General features: G+C 49.0%; 1 protein-coding gene across 2 annotated transcripts in view; it reads left to right on the top strand.

Annotated features, from left to right (window-relative positions):
* Window positions 1-20,151, top strand: part of VANGL1 (VANGL planar cell polarity protein 1) — a 46,360-nt gene extending 26,209 nt beyond the window's left edge. Inside the window, exons 5-8 of one of the 2 annotated variants that reach the window (XM_068417431.1) lie at window positions 6,812-6,945; window positions 10,280-10,412; window positions 12,446-12,680; window positions 13,904-20,151. In XM_068417431.1, the coding sequence (XP_068273532.1) occupies window positions 6,812-6,945; window positions 10,280-10,412; window positions 12,446-12,680; window positions 13,904-14,164 (763 nt within the window). In that variant the 3' untranslated portion in view covers window positions 14,165-20,151. Of the gene's footprint in view, window positions 1-6,811; window positions 6,946-10,279; window positions 10,413-12,445; window positions 12,771-13,903 lie in introns of both variants that reach the window. The other variant, XM_068417430.1, reaches the window with a different exon arrangement.
* The last annotated feature ends 232 nt before the right edge of the window (window positions 20,152-20,383 follow it).

Below are 20,383 nucleotides of genomic sequence, written 5' to 3'. Positions count from 1 at the left end.
AAAACCCCTCAACCTGAAAATGAATCCTATTCTCCCCTTTTTATTCAGAAAATCTGTACGTTGAAATCCCTTCTGCAGCAGCAGCGAACTACTGTACTGCTCTGCTGGTGTGTTGATTCTGGTTTTTGTCTCATGAAACATGAGACTTGGCATAGAGTGTGTACGTTGGAGAGCACTGTGTCTTGGACCATGCAGGGCAGAAAAGGGAAGAGATGTGGCTAGAAACCAGGCTGGTGCTCTCCTTAAACTTAAAACGCTCATGTGACAGTTGTTCAGGTGTCCAGTGTTGGGGGATAGGGACACACACTTAAATTCCTGTTGTTTTTTTTCTCTTTTTTTTAAAAAAAAGGTTGTGAGGGGAGAGAGCAGGTGGGGACTGGTTGCTGCAAAACTGTGGGACAAACCCTGTGTGTTCGGGCTCCATGTAAATTGCACCATTAATGGATGGATGTTGATGGATGTTTGCTTCCTTGGGGTCAGCAGCTGTGCTGCCATCACAGTGACAACCTGTTACTATGCTGAGGTTTCCTTCCCTTCCCCGATAAAGGCTTGACCTTGCAAATTCTCTTCCCTGCCTGACCAAATGCCAGAAGTTTGGTATCTAAAACAAACTCGCTGCGTCTCGGTCGCCCGGTGCCGGTTCCAGGAAGGGCGAGGATTTCGCTTGCTTCCCTTAGCCGAGTGGAGACTTTAGTTGTGGTTGTCTGACAAGAAAATGTGGTTTTCCTGTTCCTAGGGGCTGTGGTCTTGTTCTCTTGACTCTACCAGACTGAAATGCTGTTGTAGTTATGATGATCAAAAGGCATTTTTCTGCTCTGCTTGTTTGGCCACAGCTGCAGAAGGAGTTCCTTGTCTTGGCATCTCTGCTGAGATCTGACTCCAGCTCTGGAGAGGACAAAACTAACGAAGGCACTGGTGTTACTGCCGGCACTGCGAAGCGCTTCTGCACCACCTCAGACATCTCGGGAGCCTTGCTTCAAGGTGCTGCTTGGGAAGGACAGCGAGTACCACATCCCTTGCCCTCTGCCAGCTCGCAGGAGATGCCCCTGGCATGGCAGTGCAGCCTGGGGAGCATCTGTCTGGGCAGCCTGCGCTGGCCTCGCCCCAGCTATGGCAGGCAGAGTGGGGTAGCAAGTCTGCATAGAGGATGGTGGAAATACCTTCTGTAACCGTTTTCAGCAGGGATATCGGTGTGGGAAGCATTTTCATTTTGATTGTCTATTTCCAGTTTTAGTTCCAAGGCTTCGGTCCTGGTGACTTTGCTTTGGAAAAGCAGTCAAGTGTGGTGAAGGACCAGGAGCTTGAGCCCCAGCTCAAGAATCTGTGAAGGAAAGGGGTTTTCTGGGAGGGAGATGTGATTGTAGGGTGCCTCTGGGAAGGCACAGAAGTTTTCTGAGCCTATTGGATGTGAGCTTACAGTGCTGCTAGGGAGTAAGAAATGCTGTGGATGAGTAGCTCAGCACTCCAGGAGACCTCAGCACCTCTTGCAGTAGATAAGCTTCATGCAGTTGTAGGCTGGAGACAGCCAGTAAGGCAAAGCCGGCTCTGCGTGGAGGGTTGCTTTGTGCAGGCCTTGCTCAGCTTCTCTTTGAGGTGCCAGAGCTTCCCAACTGGCTGTGGCATGTGTTTCGTGTGCCCAGAGACCTTGGCTTGTTTTGATGCTGTGTCTGTTTTGGAGAATGTTACAAAAAAATGTCATTTGGAAGAGAGGAGTCAGTGTTGGGGGCGATTTGATTAAATAACCCTCTGCCCTCAGCCCTCAATTAGCACAGCAGCGACCAGGCCTGCTAGGTTTGACCCTAGTGTGTCCACTGGCAGCTTGGAGTGTAGGGGTGTGGCTTCAATATTTTTTTTTTCCTTATTTTCTTTTTCACTAACCGTTTCCCACCACTTAAGAAGACTCAAAAACATTTTTCTAGAAACCGGCAGGGCCCAAAGCCAGTATTTTGATTATATAAACAGGCTGCTTTCCTTGTGCTTTGCTTCAGTGTAGCGCTGGCTTGTTTTCCTGGAAATCCTCTAAAAAAGCCCATTTCAGTATTGGTGTAGCTCTGTCACAGAAGGCAAATACAAAGCCAAAGTGGCCTCTGAGCTGCAGAGTATGGCAAGACCTCAAATATCAAAATCCCATGTAGCAGCAAGTATTCAGGCAAAACCGTTCGTGACTTATCTTTTGAGATAAAAAAATTGGTGATAGTTGCTGCCTTGGTGTCACATAGTCCCCTCCTCCACTTCCTTGGATGACCTGTAAAAGTTAATTCATTACTGTTTGTAAAGGACTGCATTTCTCTGCTGCCAAATGCTGCTGAGGTACCCTGTGCTTCTGTTGGATCTGCTTGTTTGCTTTTCTCGTTGGCAGCATGCTGCGACATGGCCTTCTTCAGGGTAGTAATAATAATAATTAAAAAAACAAACAAACAAAGCAACCCTCCAACCACACAAAATGGAAAGCAACGACCATATAGAGCCTGACAGATATTGCCTACAAGGAGAACTGGGTTTCCAGTAGGTCACTGGCCTGTGCAAGCGGTTTGGTTTTTATTCTGTCATGTCCTAGGTTTTCTGAGCCTGAACTGTTGCATGAAAATGCATTTTGTGTCCTGGTAAGGCTTTTCTGTGTTATCGTAGCTTGTTACAATGCCTGAAATGTGTTGGGCTGCCAGATCTGCTTTGTAGGGTGTGAGGAGGATCCTCACTCTGACCCTTTCTAAACAGGCAATTAAGTATTGAAACTTTCTGTTCATTTTCTTCCTGCCTCTCCCCATTCTTTTAAAATCGTAAAGGCAAGGAAAGCCTCAGTGTGCTGAAGTGTGGGGTGAACGAATGCAGTGACCGACATGGTGCTGAACTCCTGAGACACTTCTGCAAGGAAACAGCCTCTGAGCATGGGCTCTGGGAAGACTGCCAGTTTCCATTCCCATCAGAGCTGGCGTGTGGGTGGAGAGGAGGCTTGTTGCAGCCACTTCACCTTGCTCACAAGGCAGCTGAGGGTCTGCCCTGCAGTAGAAAGTCCCAAAAAACTGCATTTCTGTTGGGAGATGGCAGGCTTCCTTAAAGTTTTGCTTTGCACCTACTCACTCCTCAGGGCTGCTCTGGGTGCTTATCTGCTTGCAGTTACCCTCCTCCTTGCACATGGTGTTACACAACTGTGTTGGGTCCCTTTCTGCTGGGCTTGTGATGGCTGTGCTTGTTTGGGGGGGCTCTTGTTGCTCTGCAGCTCCCACATGGGGCAGGGCTGGCTGTCCTGCGCTGGGCAGGAGGGTGGTGCTTCCCCTTGATGTGGGTGCAGAGGTTGAGCAACGCAGCCCAGAAGGCTCTGATTCAGCCTTCTCGCTCTTGCTAATTATTGTGACCCTTCTTATTTTCTTGTCTGCAACATCTTCTCTTTAATTCTTTTTCTTTTCTTTTTTTTTTTTTTTCCTTAAAAGAAAATTTGAAGAGTTGCATTCAGGCTAGAGAGTTGGGCAGAGAGGAACCTAATGAAGTTCAACAAAGGCAAGTGTAGGGTCCTGCACTTGATGAATTAACACCATGCACCAGTACAGGTTGGGGACTGATCTACTGGAGAGCAGCTCTGCGGAGAAGGACCTGGGAGTTCTGGTGGACAACAAGTTCACCATGAGCCAGCAATGTGCCCTTGTGGCCAGGAAGGCCAATGGTATCCTGGGGGGCATTAGGAAGACTGTGGCCAGCAGGTCAAGCGAAGTTATCCTCCCCTTCTACACTGACTTAGTGAGGCCACACCTGGAGTACCGCGTCCAGTTCTGGGCCCCGCAGTTCAAGAAAGACAAGGAACTACTGGAGAGAGTCCAGAAAAGGGCTACAAAGATGATCAGAGGACTGGAGCATCTCTCTTATGAGGAAAGGCTGAGGGAGCTGGGTCTGTTTAGCCTGGAGAAGAGAAGACTGAGGGGATCTTATCAATACTTACAAATACCTTAGGGGTGGGTGTCAAGAGGAGGGGGCCAGACTCTTCTCAGTGGTGCCCAGTGACAGGACAAGGGGCAACGGGCACAAACTGAAACATGGGAAGTTCCATCTGAATATGAGGAAAAATTTCTTTACTTTGAGGGTGACAGAGCACTGGAACAGGCTGCCCAGGGAGGTTGTGGAGTCTCCTCTGGAGATATTCAAAATGCATCTGGACACGACCCTGTGCAACGTGCTGTAGGTGAACTTGTTTTGGCAGGGGGTTGGACTAGATGATCTCCAGAGGTCCCTTCCAACCCTTGCCATTCTGTGATTCTGTGATTCCAGCTGTCTTCCTAACCTGCCATGCTTAGGATGGACTACCTGGGAGACAGAAGTGAATTGGCAGAAATTTAGGAAACTGATGTTTAATTACAGTTCTCTCCCTGGAGAGCAGACCCTCGGTGCAATTGGGATCTCTCATATGCAGGACTGAGCCTGTACTGGATTTGCATCAGCAAAAAATAGCTGGGCTTTGATTTTCAGGGCAATGATGGCTGCTTATTGCAACGTAAAAGCTTTACTGTATTTGGATTTTGGGTGCGTGTGCCAATGAATCGGTGGGGTAGGTTATTTAGTGAGGGGAGGAAAGGGGTAGTGGGTGGAGAGAGCTGGCATCCTGAAGATAACGTTCTCTGTAGGGTCCAGGGAAAATGTGTATGTATTAAAATAAATTATTCTGTCCTGTGATGCGTTGTGCTTTGTCCTAATAGAGCTAGTTGGTCAATGGAGCCACCTCCCAAGCATTAACCACTGCTGGGATGGAAGTCCAAATGCTGCCTGAAATAAGCACAGTGTATTAGCGGAGTATGACTCTGTTCATTTTTATCTTCTTGTTTTTAGTTGATCCTAGTTTTCCAAGTGTTGCATTTTGTGATGAAACTCTACGGACTTTTACCTTCCCGGGAAGCGGACATGGAAAAACTCGATCATGTTTGAATGCAGTCAGAAGTGGGAATATGTGCTACTGCCACATGACTTATTTTATGAAATTTTGGGTTTAGGCTGGATCAAATTCACAGTAGAAGTGAGAAGTTTGGCAGGGAGAAAACAGCTTGTTCTGTGCCAGCACATACATGTGTGTGGCAATAGGTCAGTCTGTACTACTTCATTAAAGGGAGATTATTTCCTTGGTTAAATAGTGGCTTTTTATTCCATATCAGTAGCTGAGTGCTTAAATGGAGTTGCTTTTAACAAACCTGATATGAGGAAATATGAAGAACTGTCACCTGAAAAGTAAAGCTTCTTTGAGGTACTCTAGCTGGATGCAAAAGACCCCACCGAACAGTCCTAAAGATGGAATTTGCTTCAAAAGGTAAATTCATCATCTTAAAGGTACCCAGCTAAGGAAATATTGGTGCTGTACCATAATACTGACTGATGAAGGTGCACAGTGGACAAGTCTGGGTTTGTTCTTCTTTCTCAGAATCTCATGAATGGGCTGGCATCTACGCTCAATTCACAGATCAGTGGGAGAGGGGCAGCTGGAGGATGAGGATGGCAGAGGGGATGTGTGTGTGTGTTTAAATTACTGGGGTGTGATGCGAAAGTTTAATATTAGCACAAGGCACAGGAAAATTTAAATTGCCTCTCTGGGAGTGCGTGTTGACTTGGTGGTAGTGCTGAGAATTGAATTTAGGTCTTAATTTGTTCATGTCTTATTTTCCCACGTTACCATCCTTGTAATGTTTTCTTCCTATGTTGTAACGTGTGAGAACACCTGGTTGTTTTCCTTAGGAGAGGCTTTGCTGGTAAGTGTGAACTTTACAATTAACTCGCAACAAATGTGTTGGCAGTTCCCTTATAATTTTTGTGGGTTCAAAATGAAATGAAGTGTGGGTTCTTGGCAAACTCCAGCTGACCAGATAGGTGATCTTGGTGATTTGCTGAGAATGCTGCTGCCAGCCGGACGCCACGCTGCGGCGTGGAGCCAGGGCAGTGTGGGGTGAGCCATGTCCTAGATCCTGCCTCTGTGTGTTGGCTTGTTTGAAACACCATAGCTCTGGCTTGTTTTGAATTCTCATCCTATTTGCTCGTAGCAGTGCCTACAAACATCTCTCCCTCTCTGTTGTCAAAATGATTGCAGAGGAAGATACCTCTGGGCTGAGCCTTTCCTGCTGCTGGAGCGTGTGCTGTTTTGCTCCTGTGTGTCATCATTTTACGTAGAGGCATCCCTTCAAAGGGAGGGAGGGAGTGTCACTGCTCCTTATTCTGTCCCTTACCTGGGATTTAACGAGCAATACTGAGGTAATCCCTTCTCTGGCAGCCATACTCCTCAGGCAGCGATCTTATCTTGCTGTGAAAGCTGAAGAGATTGGACTCTTGTCAGTGCTGCTTGGATGGAGGAGATCTGAGGAGCTACGAGGTGTGGCTGAAAATGACTCAAAGGGAAAAGCATCCATTCCGAGCTGGTCCCTCCATCTAGGCTGGCCAGCCACAGCAAAGCCAGCGTGGTGCTCTGATCTTCAGCCTGGGCGAGGTCCCTGCATCGCAGCTGCCCTGCTCCTGAGGCAGGCTGAGCTCTCGTTCTGCATTTTCCCAGGCAGCAGGCAGCCTGGTGCTTCAGTTTATGTGCTGCCCTTGGTTAGGGATTTCCTGTCATCCTTCTATTGAGGTGAGGGCAGAGACATTTATCTTGCATCTCAAATGAAATTTCAGGTCCTAGAGAGAGTAATTAATATTCTTCATATTGCACAATTCTGTGGGCCTGACAGCCCTGTTCCAATAATGTGGCTATTTGTTCTTCTTTTTTTCTTTTTCCTTTTTTTTTATTTTAAGGAACCAAAAGAACTTGTTGCATTTTGGGGGGTTTTATCTTGTGTTTGTTTTCTTTTTTCCCTAGCATCCAGCGAGCTGCACTGGTGGTTCTGGAAAACTACTACAAAGATTTCACAGTCTACAACCCAGCCTTGTTAACAGCCTCCAAATCCCGTGCAGCCAAGCACATGGCTGGCCTGAAGGTCTACAATGTTGATGGTAGGTGAGGTGAAATGTAGTCTCTGAGACTGGGTGGGATGGGGAAGGGCTGGGTTGGCTTTGTGCTTTGTTATGCACACATTCTCACCTTTTAGCTTTGCCAAATCCTTGTCTCTTGCTGGAAATCTTCCTAACAGTGCTGAGTTTGCTGATTCCAGATGACTTTACAGATGCGTTTAGCCCACAATAAGGCTTCTGTCTGTGCCAGGTGAAACAGCCAAGTTTTGGGTCAGGCATAATTATTACGTGGCTTGACAAACGCTTTTAGGCACCGCTGCTTGTTTTAGGCAGCCTCTGCTTTTTGTCACCCTTGGGTCGTCTCCTTGGTTGTGCTAGTACAATAAACACAACTTTTAACCTAAATGAGTTCCTTAGTTGTTTACCAGGCCGCTTCCACAGGCAGCCTTCAGGAAAGTGAAGGAGGTTGGTACCAATGTGGGAAGAAGCAGCAGTCTTGGCAGTAAACTAGCTGTGCCTGGCTTATGCGTGGCCGTGCTCCCAAGTCATCGTGATGCTAAGCAGTTCTGGAAATTCAGAGACAGATAACTGTCCCTCTTGACCTTTGCTATTCTACAGACTTGCTTCAAACTTTTGGGCTTTAAAGAGGCCTGTGGGAGGATGGCTGGGTGGATTCCCTGCTCAAAGCAGTGAAAACTGGACTTAATCATTTGACACTCTTAAATCCTATCAGTGAAAGCTAGGCTTGATAAGCAGGGTGTGCCCAGCCATCACAGCCTTTCTACGAGCGTGCATTCCTTTGATGGAGGAGCTGAAGTTGTGTAGGGAAGCTTTTGTGGTGAAGGACAGATGAAGTCCTGTGACAAGATGTTGTAAGGCACATCCTGCCCCTGACTGGGTTAGTATTGAAAGGCTTTGAGAGCTGTAAGGGAGAAAGGACTGAAGGGACTTAGCTGGGCAAGGTGGCTCTGCATGTAGGGTGTGGAGACCAAAATATGAAGAATATTAGTCACATGGGAAAACATGAGACGTGATTATTTTGCCTTCGACAAAGCTTCGGTGCCTTATGGTTTGGTGGTTTGGATTTTTTTTTGTTGTTTTATTTTTTATTTTTGGTGACTTCAGAAGTTTCAAAGACCTTATTCTAAATGTACCCCCAAACTTGATGCAGCACTCCTGAGTCCGTAAAATTAATTGGAGGTTTAGATCCTCACAGTGAGATGTCCCCATCCTGACAGAGGAAGGGTGAAGGGAAGCAGGTGGGAGGGAGAGGGCCAGGCTTGCTCATGGTCTGTTCCCTGCTCTCTGGGGTGAAGCAGCTCTCAGGTGGGGAGTGAACGAGTTGAGTTGGAGAGGGGAAGAAGACAGACTTGCTCTGTGCTTTTCTAGAGGCGAAATCTTTCCTTCCAGCTGCTCGCTCTCAGTGAGGCCTGGTGTGTGGAAAGTGGGGGCTTCCTGATCCCATGGGTGTGCGCACACCATTCAAACTGACCACCACACCAGGCTGGCTGCAGGATGTGCTGTTCTGGTTACTAGCTGGCTTGTCTTCTCCTGTGCTACAGCATCTCTTCAGGAGGTGGTAGGGTCTGTTCCTGCAGCACCAGCTGGGATGTTGGGACTCCCAAGCTCAGAGGAAAAACTACCGGTCTAGTAGCGTTAGTAGCTTAGGAGCTGCTAGCTCACAAAAGTTTGTTGGAAGAGAACGGACCAGAAGCGAGCTCCAGATGTGGCTGGCAGGCCTTTCCAAGTGTCAAGCTCATGAGCCTGCCAGGGGCTGAAAACTCGTGCCTTCCCTTCCAGGGCAGTACCGGTTCCCTGGGCTGCTCCTTGTGCAACGCCGCTGCCTTTGCGGACGTGGAAATCTCAGGCTTAGAGGCATGTCCTTGAGAAGATTCCCATCCATTTTACAAAGCAGAGTGTAGTTCTGGCTGCAGCTTACCTTGGCATCCTGACAGCCTCTTACACCCTCCATGTGAAAAGACAGTAATGCTATTAAGGCAGCCTAATTTGTTGGCAGCTTTTGTATTTGATACTGAATCAGCCAGGAAGGAAAAACATCTTGCTGTAATCTCTCTTATACAGAGTGACGAGGCTCACCTTCAAAACCAGGATTTTCATTGCCAGGCATAGTCAACGAGGCAATTTACAGTTCTAACCCAAATTTGAGAGCTAGTGTCTCCCTTGAGTCATATCCTCCATTTCAAACAAAGTCTGAAGTGTTTAGACTTTTAAGAAGCTGCCTGTATGAATGCTCATCCTTCCCATTGCTGAGCTTCAGGCTCCTGTCTTGGAATCTGGTTTGTGCTTTTTAGGAAAAAATTTAAAAGTTGCCCTTGCATGAGCAGAACAATTTTAAGCATGTCTGTGCAATTGATTGGCCTTAACCGCTGCCAGTTGAGAGTGTGGGCTTTCAGAGCAGTTAGAAAAGCAGCTCTTGGTGGTTTGGATGCAGTCCTAGACTTCTCCTTTTCCCCTCTGGGTAGACCCACCTCTATCCTCCATCTAGATAGAAAGGTTGGTAGGCTCTTCAGGGGCAGCATTTTTACCCTCTCTGTCCAAAACAACCAGAGCTGTGAGCTTCATGGGGGAGCTGCAGAACCTACTACTGCATTTTAAGGTCACTAGTTAAGGTCTTGTAGACAGCTCTGTCACTTGACTGGGTGTTACAGAGCAGATTGCAGCTTCCCTGTTCCTGTTGCTGTGTAGGATCTGTTAACAGCAAAAGAAGTACTAATGGCAGGTGCTGCTCTGGCAGCCTTGAGGAGCTACTATGTGCATAGACCACAGCCTACCCTGTTGCAGGACTGCTGCCCTGACAGCATCTGCCCTTCTGGAAAACCCTATGCTTTGTCTAGAGGTGACCCTGCTGCCTCTGCATCCTGTTTTTCCTCCCTGTGTGTAACACTCTGGAGTTTGGCTTTCATTCATTCATCTCTCTGTCTCATGATGTTCTTGTGTTTGTCTTTCTCCTCTTTCCAACTCCTTACTTCTTGTGCTCTCACACTGTCTTGTTGCTGAAACGTGGTGTGTTCCAGCTGCCCTTGCCTTCAAACTGAAAACATATATAATGGGTGGTAAGTTGCATCCTTGGCATGTGCACCTCACCTCTGCCTTTGTGTCCGTTGCGTGAGATCCTTCATCCCAACTAACTTCCCTCGTCCACAAGCCAAAGCCCCTTCTGCAAGCCTGTGCTGTCTAGCAGGGTTTCTGTCAGAGCTCCTGAGAACTGGGGAAGGGTTTATGGCCTTGGCTGGGAAGGCAGGAGCCACAGAGCACTTGTGACAGGTGCTGTGGGGTGCTGGTCTGTCCCAGCCACTGTCCTGTGCAGTAACACCACCTTTCTTGTCTCCTTTTTGCTCGTCCTCGCCTCCTGAAGGCCCAGGTAACAACGCTTCGGGGCAGTCCCGTGCCATGATTGCCGCCGCGGCCCGTCGCAGGGACTCCAGTCACAACGAGCTCTACTACGAGGAGGCTGACCACGAGCGCAGGGTGAAAAAACGCCGTGCCAGGTAAAGCTGTCTCTGGCCGGGCGCCGCTCCTCCGTGCTGCGAGGCTCAGTCACGTGGGGCTTGCCAAGCCCAACGAGGGGGGTACCTGCGATTAGGGGCTGGGGGTTGGCTGTAAATCTGTCACAGCGAAGCAGCGTATGAAACCCAGATGCACAAGAGACAGTGGCAGCTTGGAACTGGAATTATCTGAAGAACATGCATAAAGCAGAGCTCACGTTTATTGTGCCAGATAAGCTAATGCAATGTCATGGATTAGGGAACAGTGCAGAGCCTGACAAATCTGTAGTTACTTGCTGTAGGAAATCCCATTATTTCCCCCGTGCCCAGGCTTGTCATCTCAGCTCAAGTAATCCAGGGACAGGTTCGGTGGAGCACTTGGTGTTGCCTGTTCGTGAGTGAGGAGAATATTTGTGCTTGCAGACTGCTAAAAGGGGCAGTTTGCCATTTTTGATGAGTTGGGGAGGAAAGACGTGACCAGAACTGGTTGCAGTTTATTTTGGAACATAGATATGTTTTCTGCCAGTCACACTTAGGCTGCAGAGTTGATGCTTTGTTGAGATAATCTGAGATAGCGCCTCTGTTTGCTCTGGAGCCTAATTACAGTTTGTAGTTAACATACCTAACAGTTTGAGGCAAGTTGCTTTCAGACAGGCACCCCTGAACTGAGCTGTGTTTGGAAGAAATGTGCCATAACTGGAAGGAGCTGGCTTGGCTTGTGTTTTCTTTTGGCAGTTTATATTTAATTGGGAAAGTGCTGGCACAGTGTCCCCCCGTAGCCTGCTTCGGTCTGACCTGTGCTGCATAGCCGCTGTCTTTTGGGCTCTCTTCCAGCCTCGGAGCAATAGGAACTTAAACCTTCCTTTCCATTCAGTGTAGCATCCTAACTCGGGCACATCTCCCTTGCTTGCTGAGTTTGGTTACAACAGCTGCTTAGTCAGAGGAAAACCATCAGTCACTAGAAGACCAGGCCAGATGTTTCAAAGGAGAAAGGTCAGAGCTGCAACAAAAAGACACGAGGAGATTAGAAACTGGTTTCTACCCCCACCTCCCCCAAGTCATGCTAAACAAAACAGGCAGGGGTCAGGGCTTCTCATGCTGTTCCTCATATATAGGCCCAATGCGGTGTGCTAGACCTCTGCTTGTCGTGAGGCAGCTTCCCCTCGTTTTAAGGCGCTTTGGGTATTGAGGGCAGTGTGAACAGCAGGTGGTGACTTGAGTGGAAATCTAGTGTGAAACAAGTCCTGCCTGGAGGGGCAAAAGAGTTTTGTTGGATGACTCTTCCATTATCGTTGCTTTTTCCTCACTAACTGCAGCGTAGCCCCTCACTTCTTAGTGCTGGGCTAACTTGCAAGTGTTGTTTGGCGTCTGTTTGCCTTTTTATGGTGTGGTCTTGGTGTTTGCTCACCTGTGCCAACACAGGAATGGTTTGCAGAGGACGTTTCTAGCTGTGGTGTTAGGAGTGAAGACGGGAGCCCTGTCGCTGTTCAGTGGAGGGGTGCAGAGCAATCATCCAGCAGCACAAGGTCTGCACCCCATTGGTGTAAATCGGAGCAGACTGCAGTTTGTGAGCACAGAGTCACGGAGCAGTGTCATCCTGGGTCATGCTAGCTTATAGCCAGCCTCTTCCTGACTCCTTGCTCGTCCTTGTGCTTCACGCTGCGGTACTGTATGCTGGAACCATTGCTTTCAAAGACATGCATTAAATGCATGGGCAGCTGTGCCTTGTTGGAGTCACATAGCTGATGTTTATGCTGTGTTGGCAGAACCAAGTACGACACTCAGGCTTTTAAAATCTTAATCCTGGTTTATGACCCTCAGTTGCTGGATGGCTTGGGCAAGGAAAAGAAAAGCTGCTGTCTACCCCTCAGACTGTCAGTAGGGAAGATTTTATGTAAATTGTCTGATGACAGGCAGTGAGTCAGTGGTAGAGATGGGAATAGGAGCTTGTAAATCCTGACTCCCAGGCTCTGCCTTAACCACAGACCCATCCTACCTCTCTTGTGACTCTTGCTGTCCTGATTTTCCTTCTGCAGGCTTGTGGTTGCAGTAGAGGAGGCTTTCACTCACATCAAACGCCTCCAGGCAGAGGAACAGCAGAAAGCTCCAGGAGAGATGATGGACCCCCGAGAAGCAGCCCAGGCAATCTTTCCCTCCATGGCAAGAGCTCTGCAGAAGTACCTTCGCACCACCCGCCAGCAACAGTACCACAGCATGGAGAGTATCTTGCAACACTTGTCCTTCTGCATCACCAACAACATGACACCAAAGGTAATGCTCTCTCTGTCGTTGGTGCAGGAAGGAGGGAGAAAGGGATGGCACGTCTGTGTATGCACACAGGACAGAAAATTGTCAGGGAAGGTGAGTGGAGCTTTTCATAGTCGCTGTCTGTGAGATGATCAGTGCATTGCAGATTGCATCAGGTCTTAAAAGGGGAGTAATGTTTCCTCTACAGTATCTTCTGTCTTTTTTTTACCTGAAAGTGCCTGTGAGATAATTGTTTGCATATCTAGTTCAGCAAAGGGAGTACCAAAGAAGCACCCGAGATGGTGGCCTTGAGTCCCAGGGAATTCTCCCAGCTGGCTTATGGTAGCAGCATGATGCAGGTGGTAACCTGCAAAGGATCATTGGGGGTTTTTTTGTCCCCTCTGCAGTGCTGCATTTTGGACTGCTTCTAATTATCACCTAAATCCCTGTCTGTCTGACAGTGTTTCTAATCCATAGGCTGCTTGGTCAAATATCAATTTGCTGCTTCACGCCCTGACTGTGACTGTTGACGTACAGACACAGGGAGGGACTGAATGATGAGGGGAACAGGTCACACGATCTCCCTCTCCACCTTCCCCTCTAAAAACACCCCACAATCCTAGAGAAGGGTTAGAAATGCGAGAATTTACTCCTGGGCATTTGCAGAAATGCTGTCAAGAGATGGGGCTCAGCACCCTCTCCCTGGGATCTGCCTGGGACCTCGCCCAGGTATGCAAGGGGGAGTTCTGCTGCCATTAAGATTGCAAAGGAGACTTTAAAACACAAGCGACATCAAACAGCGTTCCCTGTTCAGCTCCCAGTTTTGCAGCCTCTGTCAGGCTGCAAACATGGAAACCCTCTTCTTCCATGAAGAAGGGAGGGTCAGCTATCCCATCTGCCTGTCTGGGACTGCAGTTTTGGGATGGGTTATGGGGCTGGTAGGGGAGAAAAGACCTCTACTCTACTGAACTGCTGCAGGACGGCCGTGCTGACAGCAGAAGTTGTGGCTATAACTTTGCAAGCTTGCTGGGATGGACTGAAAGAGGATCTCCTGGTGGTTGTGTCTGCTCCTGGGGTCTGAAAAGCTGGGAGGGACTGGGGAGAGGATGCCTCCTGAAGCCCAGAAGCTGAAACAATTTGCAGCGCGGCAAGCCCGTGCTCGCGGAGCTGTATCTGGGGATGGGAAGAGAGCGTCAATGCAGAGCAAGCTGTGGGGCTGGTGCTAACGTGTGTCCCTCACTTGGCAGGCATTCCTGGAGCGTTACCTCACCCCGGGCCCAACCCTCCAGTACGACAGGGATCGCTGGTTCTCCAAGCAGTGGACGCTTGTCAGCGAGGAAGCAGTTACAAGCGGGTTACAAGACGGCATTGTTTTTGTCCTCAAGTGCTTGGACTTCAGCCTTGTTGTTAATGTGAAGAAAATCCCCTTCATCAAACTCTCAGAAGAGTTCATAGACCCTAAATCTCATAAATTTGTCCTCCGCTTACAGTCTGAGACTTCAGTCTAAGGGATTTTGAGGGTGGGTTGTTGGGGGATTTTTTTTTTTTTAAATATTGTGCTTTTGGGTTTAATTTCCCCAATGCTGACTGAAACTGGCAGATGATGGACCAGTAATATTTGACCATCTGCACTTTATTTGGAAAGGGGAGGGGGGAGTTGGGATATCTTATCTAGAAAGAACTATCTTAAGAGGCGACAGGGTGACTTGGCTCGGTTAGCTCAGCCTTGGAGACAGAACAGATTTTTTTTCTTTTCCCCTCCCTTCCCAGGCACACTGTAGATCTGACGTGCCCTCTTTCTCCGCACGATTGCGATGTTGGTATTTGTGTTGGAGCGCTGCCTTACGCCGTGCGCGCGCCTGCGCCCTTGTGTTTCTGCTCTTGCTACCTGTAGCTGTTCCTGAGAGCGTGTTGTCCACCCCACTGCTGTAGAAACCTGCTTGCACGAGGGCATGGCAGTGCCTGCTCACTCGGCGAGGAGAGAGCATCAAAGGGTAGGTGTGAGAGGGCTGCTGCTGTGAGCCACCTCACCTGGAGACTGAAGACTTCTATTCTTTCCCTCCTCTCCACATGCCCTCTTCTGTCAGTGCTGGACTTGTAGGAGCATAGTGGGATGGTTTTGCTCTCTGTGTCTCTGAAGTTGCTTGTCTTGAACTGGATCAGCCCATCTTGCAGCTCTTCAATTTGTTTTTTTAATTTTTTTTTTCCACCAGTGCTTGTTAGTGAAACTGTTCTGCGTGACACAGCTCCCTGTTATCTCTCACCTGCTTCCCTCTCTCCTGCTTGCCCACACCTTTGTCGGGCGCTCCCAAGGCTCCATGTTTGTCCCCTTCTGTCTGGCTTTCCAAATGTGTTTCTCCAGCCACAGTCCCCTCAGGGTCACCACTGCCGCTTCCTTTTGTACCTGCAAGGGCTGCGTATTTGCACTGGGACAGGGTAGGCAAGTAGCTGGCTCCTCCTCAGATAAATCACAGACCCTCCCTATGTCTGACAGCCTCTTTGAGGGGAAGGGGGAGTGCAGGCAAGAATGTGCCCCTCCCTCTCCAGCTGGCTTCAAGTGCATCTGGAGGAAAGACGGGGGCAAAACACTTCCCTCCTCGCCAGGGAAGGGCTGACCTCTGCCATGTGTGCTTGCTTTGGAGAACTGCTGTGCTCTGGAGGCACTGCAGGGTGTCCTTCCCCACCGTACGCCTTCAGCTATAGCTAAGAAATACCAAACTATGTCTGAATGTTGAAAAATCTGCTTGCCTTTCTTGACCTTTCTGTACTGCGGGAGTTTCTGCTCGGTGCCAGGGTCTGCTCCTGTCAGAGATGAGTGGCTCTCGCAGTTCGGTTTGCAAGGCCACCTTTGCCCATCAGTGCAGCTTTCACGTGTGACTTTTCTCGTCTGAGATTTGTGGAGTTTTGAAAGGTTTGCTTTTAATGATGAGCCTGAAGCGGTGTCTGAAGTCTGATTGCCAGCATAGGGCATCATGTGACTCTAGAGCCAGCTCTGAGGCTGGCAGTGACCTGGTCCCTCCAAGACCCCCCCCCCCAGCTCTGTGGCGGTAGATTCTTGTGTGAATCAAAACGTTCAATTCATTCTGCCCAGTCTTTTGCCATGCAAACATCTCTATCAGGCAGGATCTGACCCACCCTCCATAGGGATGTCTTAACGTAGAGGGCTCCTGTTCAGCAAGGTACATAAGCCAGTGCCTTTCATTGCCAGGGTGCATCGTCTTCCAAGGGGGGCTGTGAGAGCCCCTCCTGTCCCACTTGGCCTTCCCTGGGCTCTTCCTCCAGCTCATGGGGCTGCCTCCATGCTCCCACCAGCATGAGGTGGCCCAGCTAAGAGTGGGGCTCTGCTATTCCTGCGTGGCATGGCTGGTGTGGGCTGGCCAGTGCTGGCCTTAAGTAGGGGTGCTGGGGACAGGGCAGGGGGGTCCAGCTTCTTACAGATTCAGCAGCAATGGAGCTGCATGTCCAACAGTACCTGCGGGTAGTCCTCTTGGGGTCAAGGTAGCACCCTGGTTAGCAGCGGTCCAAAGTGGTGATTCCTCCTCCAAGTGCCACCTGTAGTCTCCTGGACCATTCTTACAAGTGCATGGTAGTCACCTGGATCCTGTCTTCTCCATGTAGCTTGCCAGATGTGGTTGTGAAGAAACTAGATGGTGCAGTATGTGACAGGATCAGGCCCGTTTCCCTTGAAGGATGGGAAGTAGGTAGAGGTTTCCCTTCTGTAGACTTAGTGTTTGGGTTTCTTTCTAGGTCAGGCTTTCTGGTAGTCTGTACAGGGACTCCTTTATTGACTGTGGCCTTTGCACTATTTTATTTTTAAAAAAATAGGTTATTTTATTCCTTCCTTAAAAAAAAAGGAAGGGGAGCATATAGCATCTCACACTTGTCTCTCCTAAAGACGCGTGTATCTGGCTTTTATGATGTGCATAACCAGCAAGGTGGGAGAGACTGGGGGTAGCCTGGGAGACTGTGGAGCACTTAGGCCTGTGTGGAGGCTACTGCCTGTGGCTGAATTGGCTTGTTCCTGTGAAGCCAGAACAAGAACCACCTTGTTGGGGGCTTGGGTGTGCCACGTGTGTGAGCACCTTGTCTCAGCCACCTCTGCAAGACTTTCTTACTTTCCCAGGATTTTCTTCCCCTTTCCTTTTCCCTCCCCCACGAAGGGGGGTTGTCTGACAGTATCTGCTCAGGAAACTCATGTCTTAATTGCGTTAAATCCTTGAACACATGGAGAACCAGACGGAAGCAGCGTGTGCTCACTCTAGGTCTGCTTCCTCATCTGTGTGCTGTGGTTTCAGCGCTGCCCTTTCTGCCTGCCACCGAAAAGGACACTGTCAACAGGGGCCAACATTAAATGCTCTTCTCTGTGTCAGCAGCGTGAATGGTTCGCCTCATGAAATCTGAAGGAGAGGACTTGGCCTCTCAAATGGTCTCTTTAGAGATGCAACTTGCTTAGGGGTGAGGACAGACTATAAGGGGAATCAGGACTCCTGGGTATTCCCTGTTGATTTTTTTTTTTAAATGACATTTTATTTTTCAGAGTCTCTCTTGTTTCCCCTCTCCATGCAAAATCAGGGGACCACTGTCGTACCTACCTCACTGGGGTGTTGTGAGGCTGAACTCGTCATCAAGTGCTTTGAGATCCACAGATGGATCTGTGGCGTCTATAGGAATTCAGACTCTTTATGAGCGATGAGAGCAGACTGGTTTGTTTAACTCTGTTTATAGCCAGCTAATGAGTAAGAAGAGAGTCACAGGGAATGAAGCTCTGATCCAAAATCCTGCAGTCCTTACTTCTGCAGAGCTTGCCAAGAGCTGAGCATAAACAAGGCTTGTAGGATTTGCCAGCCAAGCACAGGCTGTTTTCCTCTGAATGCCTCTCCTATCCTGCACTATCTCCTTGTGCATATTCTCCTTACTATCTCCCAGCCTGGATGCTTGTACCTGGCTGGGAATTGGTTTTGTTTAGAGTTCAAGTGGTTTATAAGACAACCCTGTTTGTGGTGAAGTGGACAGTGTCCCCCTCAGAGGAGAGGCTTGCGCTGGACATCCTTCACTAAAGGCTGAACTATGTGATGGGGTGCCGTGTTGCCGAGCCAGCAGTGGTGTTGCCCCACTCCTCTCTTCCATGTTGGTGTTTTTCCTGTGACTCTCAAGTATGCTGCTTGGATACTTTAAAGGCTTTGGCTTTTTGCTCTCAGATTTGTTACAGCCGAAATCCAAAGCCATGCTGAGATCTTCTAAAACCAGATGCAGCTAAGACTTTCAGCTCTTCTGGAGCAGATGGAAAAGGCTGTGGGTTTCCACGAAGGCTGGCTTTCTCTTTCACGGCTAAAGAGTGAAAGATTCAGATTTATTGCAGCTTCTAGGAGTGATGGCGAAGACATTAGACCCTTAATACCTTGCCAGTCCTGTAACTATGCTTGGGCAAAGATTGTTAGCACATCTGTTAGCCTCTCATTGCCATGTGGCTGCGGCCATCCTTGTGTAGGCTCTGTGAGGCTGCCTCAGGTCTCAGACTCCTTTCCTGCTTACAGGAGCAGAGCAGGCAGCGCTCTTAGAAGTGTAAACATTTTAGCACTCCCCTCCATAGCGTACCAGTCCCTGGCCGAGCCCCTGAGGTCAGCCTGGGGAGGTGGGGGGGCTGCTTGTGACTACCAGTTTTCACACTGTGGAGGGGAGACATTGCCACCCCCACGCCCCTGTAGGCAGCAGGGTAGCTGGGGGGGGATGCACCATGCAGGAAAAGGTGGTGTGATGCAGCTTGCTCACAGAGCAAGGTCAGCTCCTGCTTCGGGGGTTGTCCTGGGTGCCTTCAAGAGCAATCCCCCCTGAAGGGGGATATTGGAGAGAAAGGCAGATCTGATTTCAGTCTCTGCCAGCTATTGCTCTGACTTCTGCCTCTAAAAATTTTCCTGCCAGCAACTTCAGTCACTCCAGCTCCCATCCTCCCCTCCCTGTTTTTTCCCCAAAGTTCCCTGGTGAGGCAGAACAAGTATCTGCTGGGATGGGAGGTGCTGGAGCTTGGGGGCAGCTCATGATAAGGTACAAGTTTGGGGGAGATCTGAACAAATACCAACCCTTGTGGAGCCTCTTAACCTTTTCCTTTGGGATGGGGATCCCCACGCAAAGCCTTGGGAATCGGCTGTTGCAAGTACGCCAGAAGCTGCGGGGAAGCAGTTTCTGTAACTGGCCCTCTAAGTAGCTTTTAAAAGTCTTGTTTGAGATCTATACCTTGCTAGATGTGGAAACCTATTCAAGCCAATTCCATCTTGCTCACCAAAACTTGTAAATCTGCCCTTTTTGAGGGTAAAACAAAAGTCTCACAGTCTTTGGCAAAAATGCTGTGGTCTGGTCCCGGACTCCGCTCGTCGGCTGCGCTCAGTGCTGCCCTTCTGTGAGAGCTGTTCACGAGGTGTGTGTGCAGATGTCTGTTTTCTCATGCAGCTTGTGTGTCTGTGTGCGTTCTCCCTTATAGACGTGTGCATTATAAATTTCTAAAGCCTCAAGCCAGGCGTGGTGGTTCAGTGTTAAAACCCTGTTAAGAAGGAAGTGCTCTTGGGATTGAGCTGTTGTTTTGTTTGTTTGTTTGTTTGTTTTTTTAAATTTAAAACCCCCAAATTTCTGTTCTCCTAAAAGAGATGGCTTTGGGCCGTGAAGTCCCCTACAGGAATATGCATCCTCCTGCGTTCAGGCCTCTGATAGATGATGACCAAAAGTTTCCAACAGCTGCTCCGTGGCTGGTGCGGATCGCTTTGGGATACTCCTGAGCCTGGTCCCCGCAGCACCAGTGGTACCACTGGTGTTACCCTCCCCTCTGCATCCCTCTGAGACTGCGTTGTTATCCCTGTAACATCCCTAAACCCTGCAGGCAGCCGGCCCTGCCACGGGCGTGCTCTCCACCGAGAGTGGGAATCCTCCCCTCCGGCTGCTCTGGGCACCTCTCACCAGCGCTAACAAAGCTTGGGGGCATCTCCTGCGTGCACGGGGGGATGCGGTGGCTCGCTACCTGCACAGACGTAACTGTGAAGGAATCTTACACTCTTCTGTGCCTGTTTCTTTGATTCAGAGTTATCGCGTCTTGGGGAAGGGGGTGGGAGCGAACGCCCTTCCCTTGCCCTCTTCTGATCACTGTGTAATACTCTTTTTCTACACAAACTGTGTATAGTAAGATGGGTTTTGCCAAGGTTTTCTAATTAATAGACACTAACCAGCATTTCTTTCCCCCCCCCCACCCTCCTCTTTGCACATGTGACTTTAACTGCAATGGTACATGGTCTTTTCTGTTCTTTTCTAATCATGAACTTAAGTAAGCAAATTCCTGGTGTCTGTGACATTAATGCACTGTGGGTCTAGCCTAGTGAATTGTTCTGTTCCAAGCTGGGTTCTCTTAAGTTATAGCTGGATGGGGTTGTGTTGTTTTTAAACCGAAACATAAAACCGTTTTACACTTTGCATATTTTGTACAGTAAAATTCTGGAAATAAACTGAAACCAGATTCGATTGTCCCACTCCTTCCTCTTACCCTTTCAGGGGAGAAAAAAAAAAAAGCTTTTCTGGCCTTCAAGCATTCCTTAGCTGTGGCGGGGAGGGGCCCTGCAAACATGTGGTTTAACCTTTTTGAGGCTGTGTTTTTTTTTTTTGTCACCCTTGTTCTAGACCTTTCTGATCTGCCCTGCCACAGTAAAATGCAAACTCATTTATCACTCCTGAAGAAAGACTGGTCGGTG

The sequence above is a fragment of the Nyctibius grandis genome, chromosome 23, assembly GCF_013368605.1.
Source record: "Nyctibius grandis isolate bNycGra1 chromosome 23, bNycGra1.pri, whole genome shotgun sequence".
NCBI classification, from domain to species: Eukaryota; Metazoa; Chordata; class Aves; order Nyctibiiformes; family Nyctibiidae; genus Nyctibius; species Nyctibius grandis.
The sequence above is the reverse complement of the archived record's forward strand: the minus strand, read 5'-3'. Positions and strand labels throughout refer to the sequence as shown.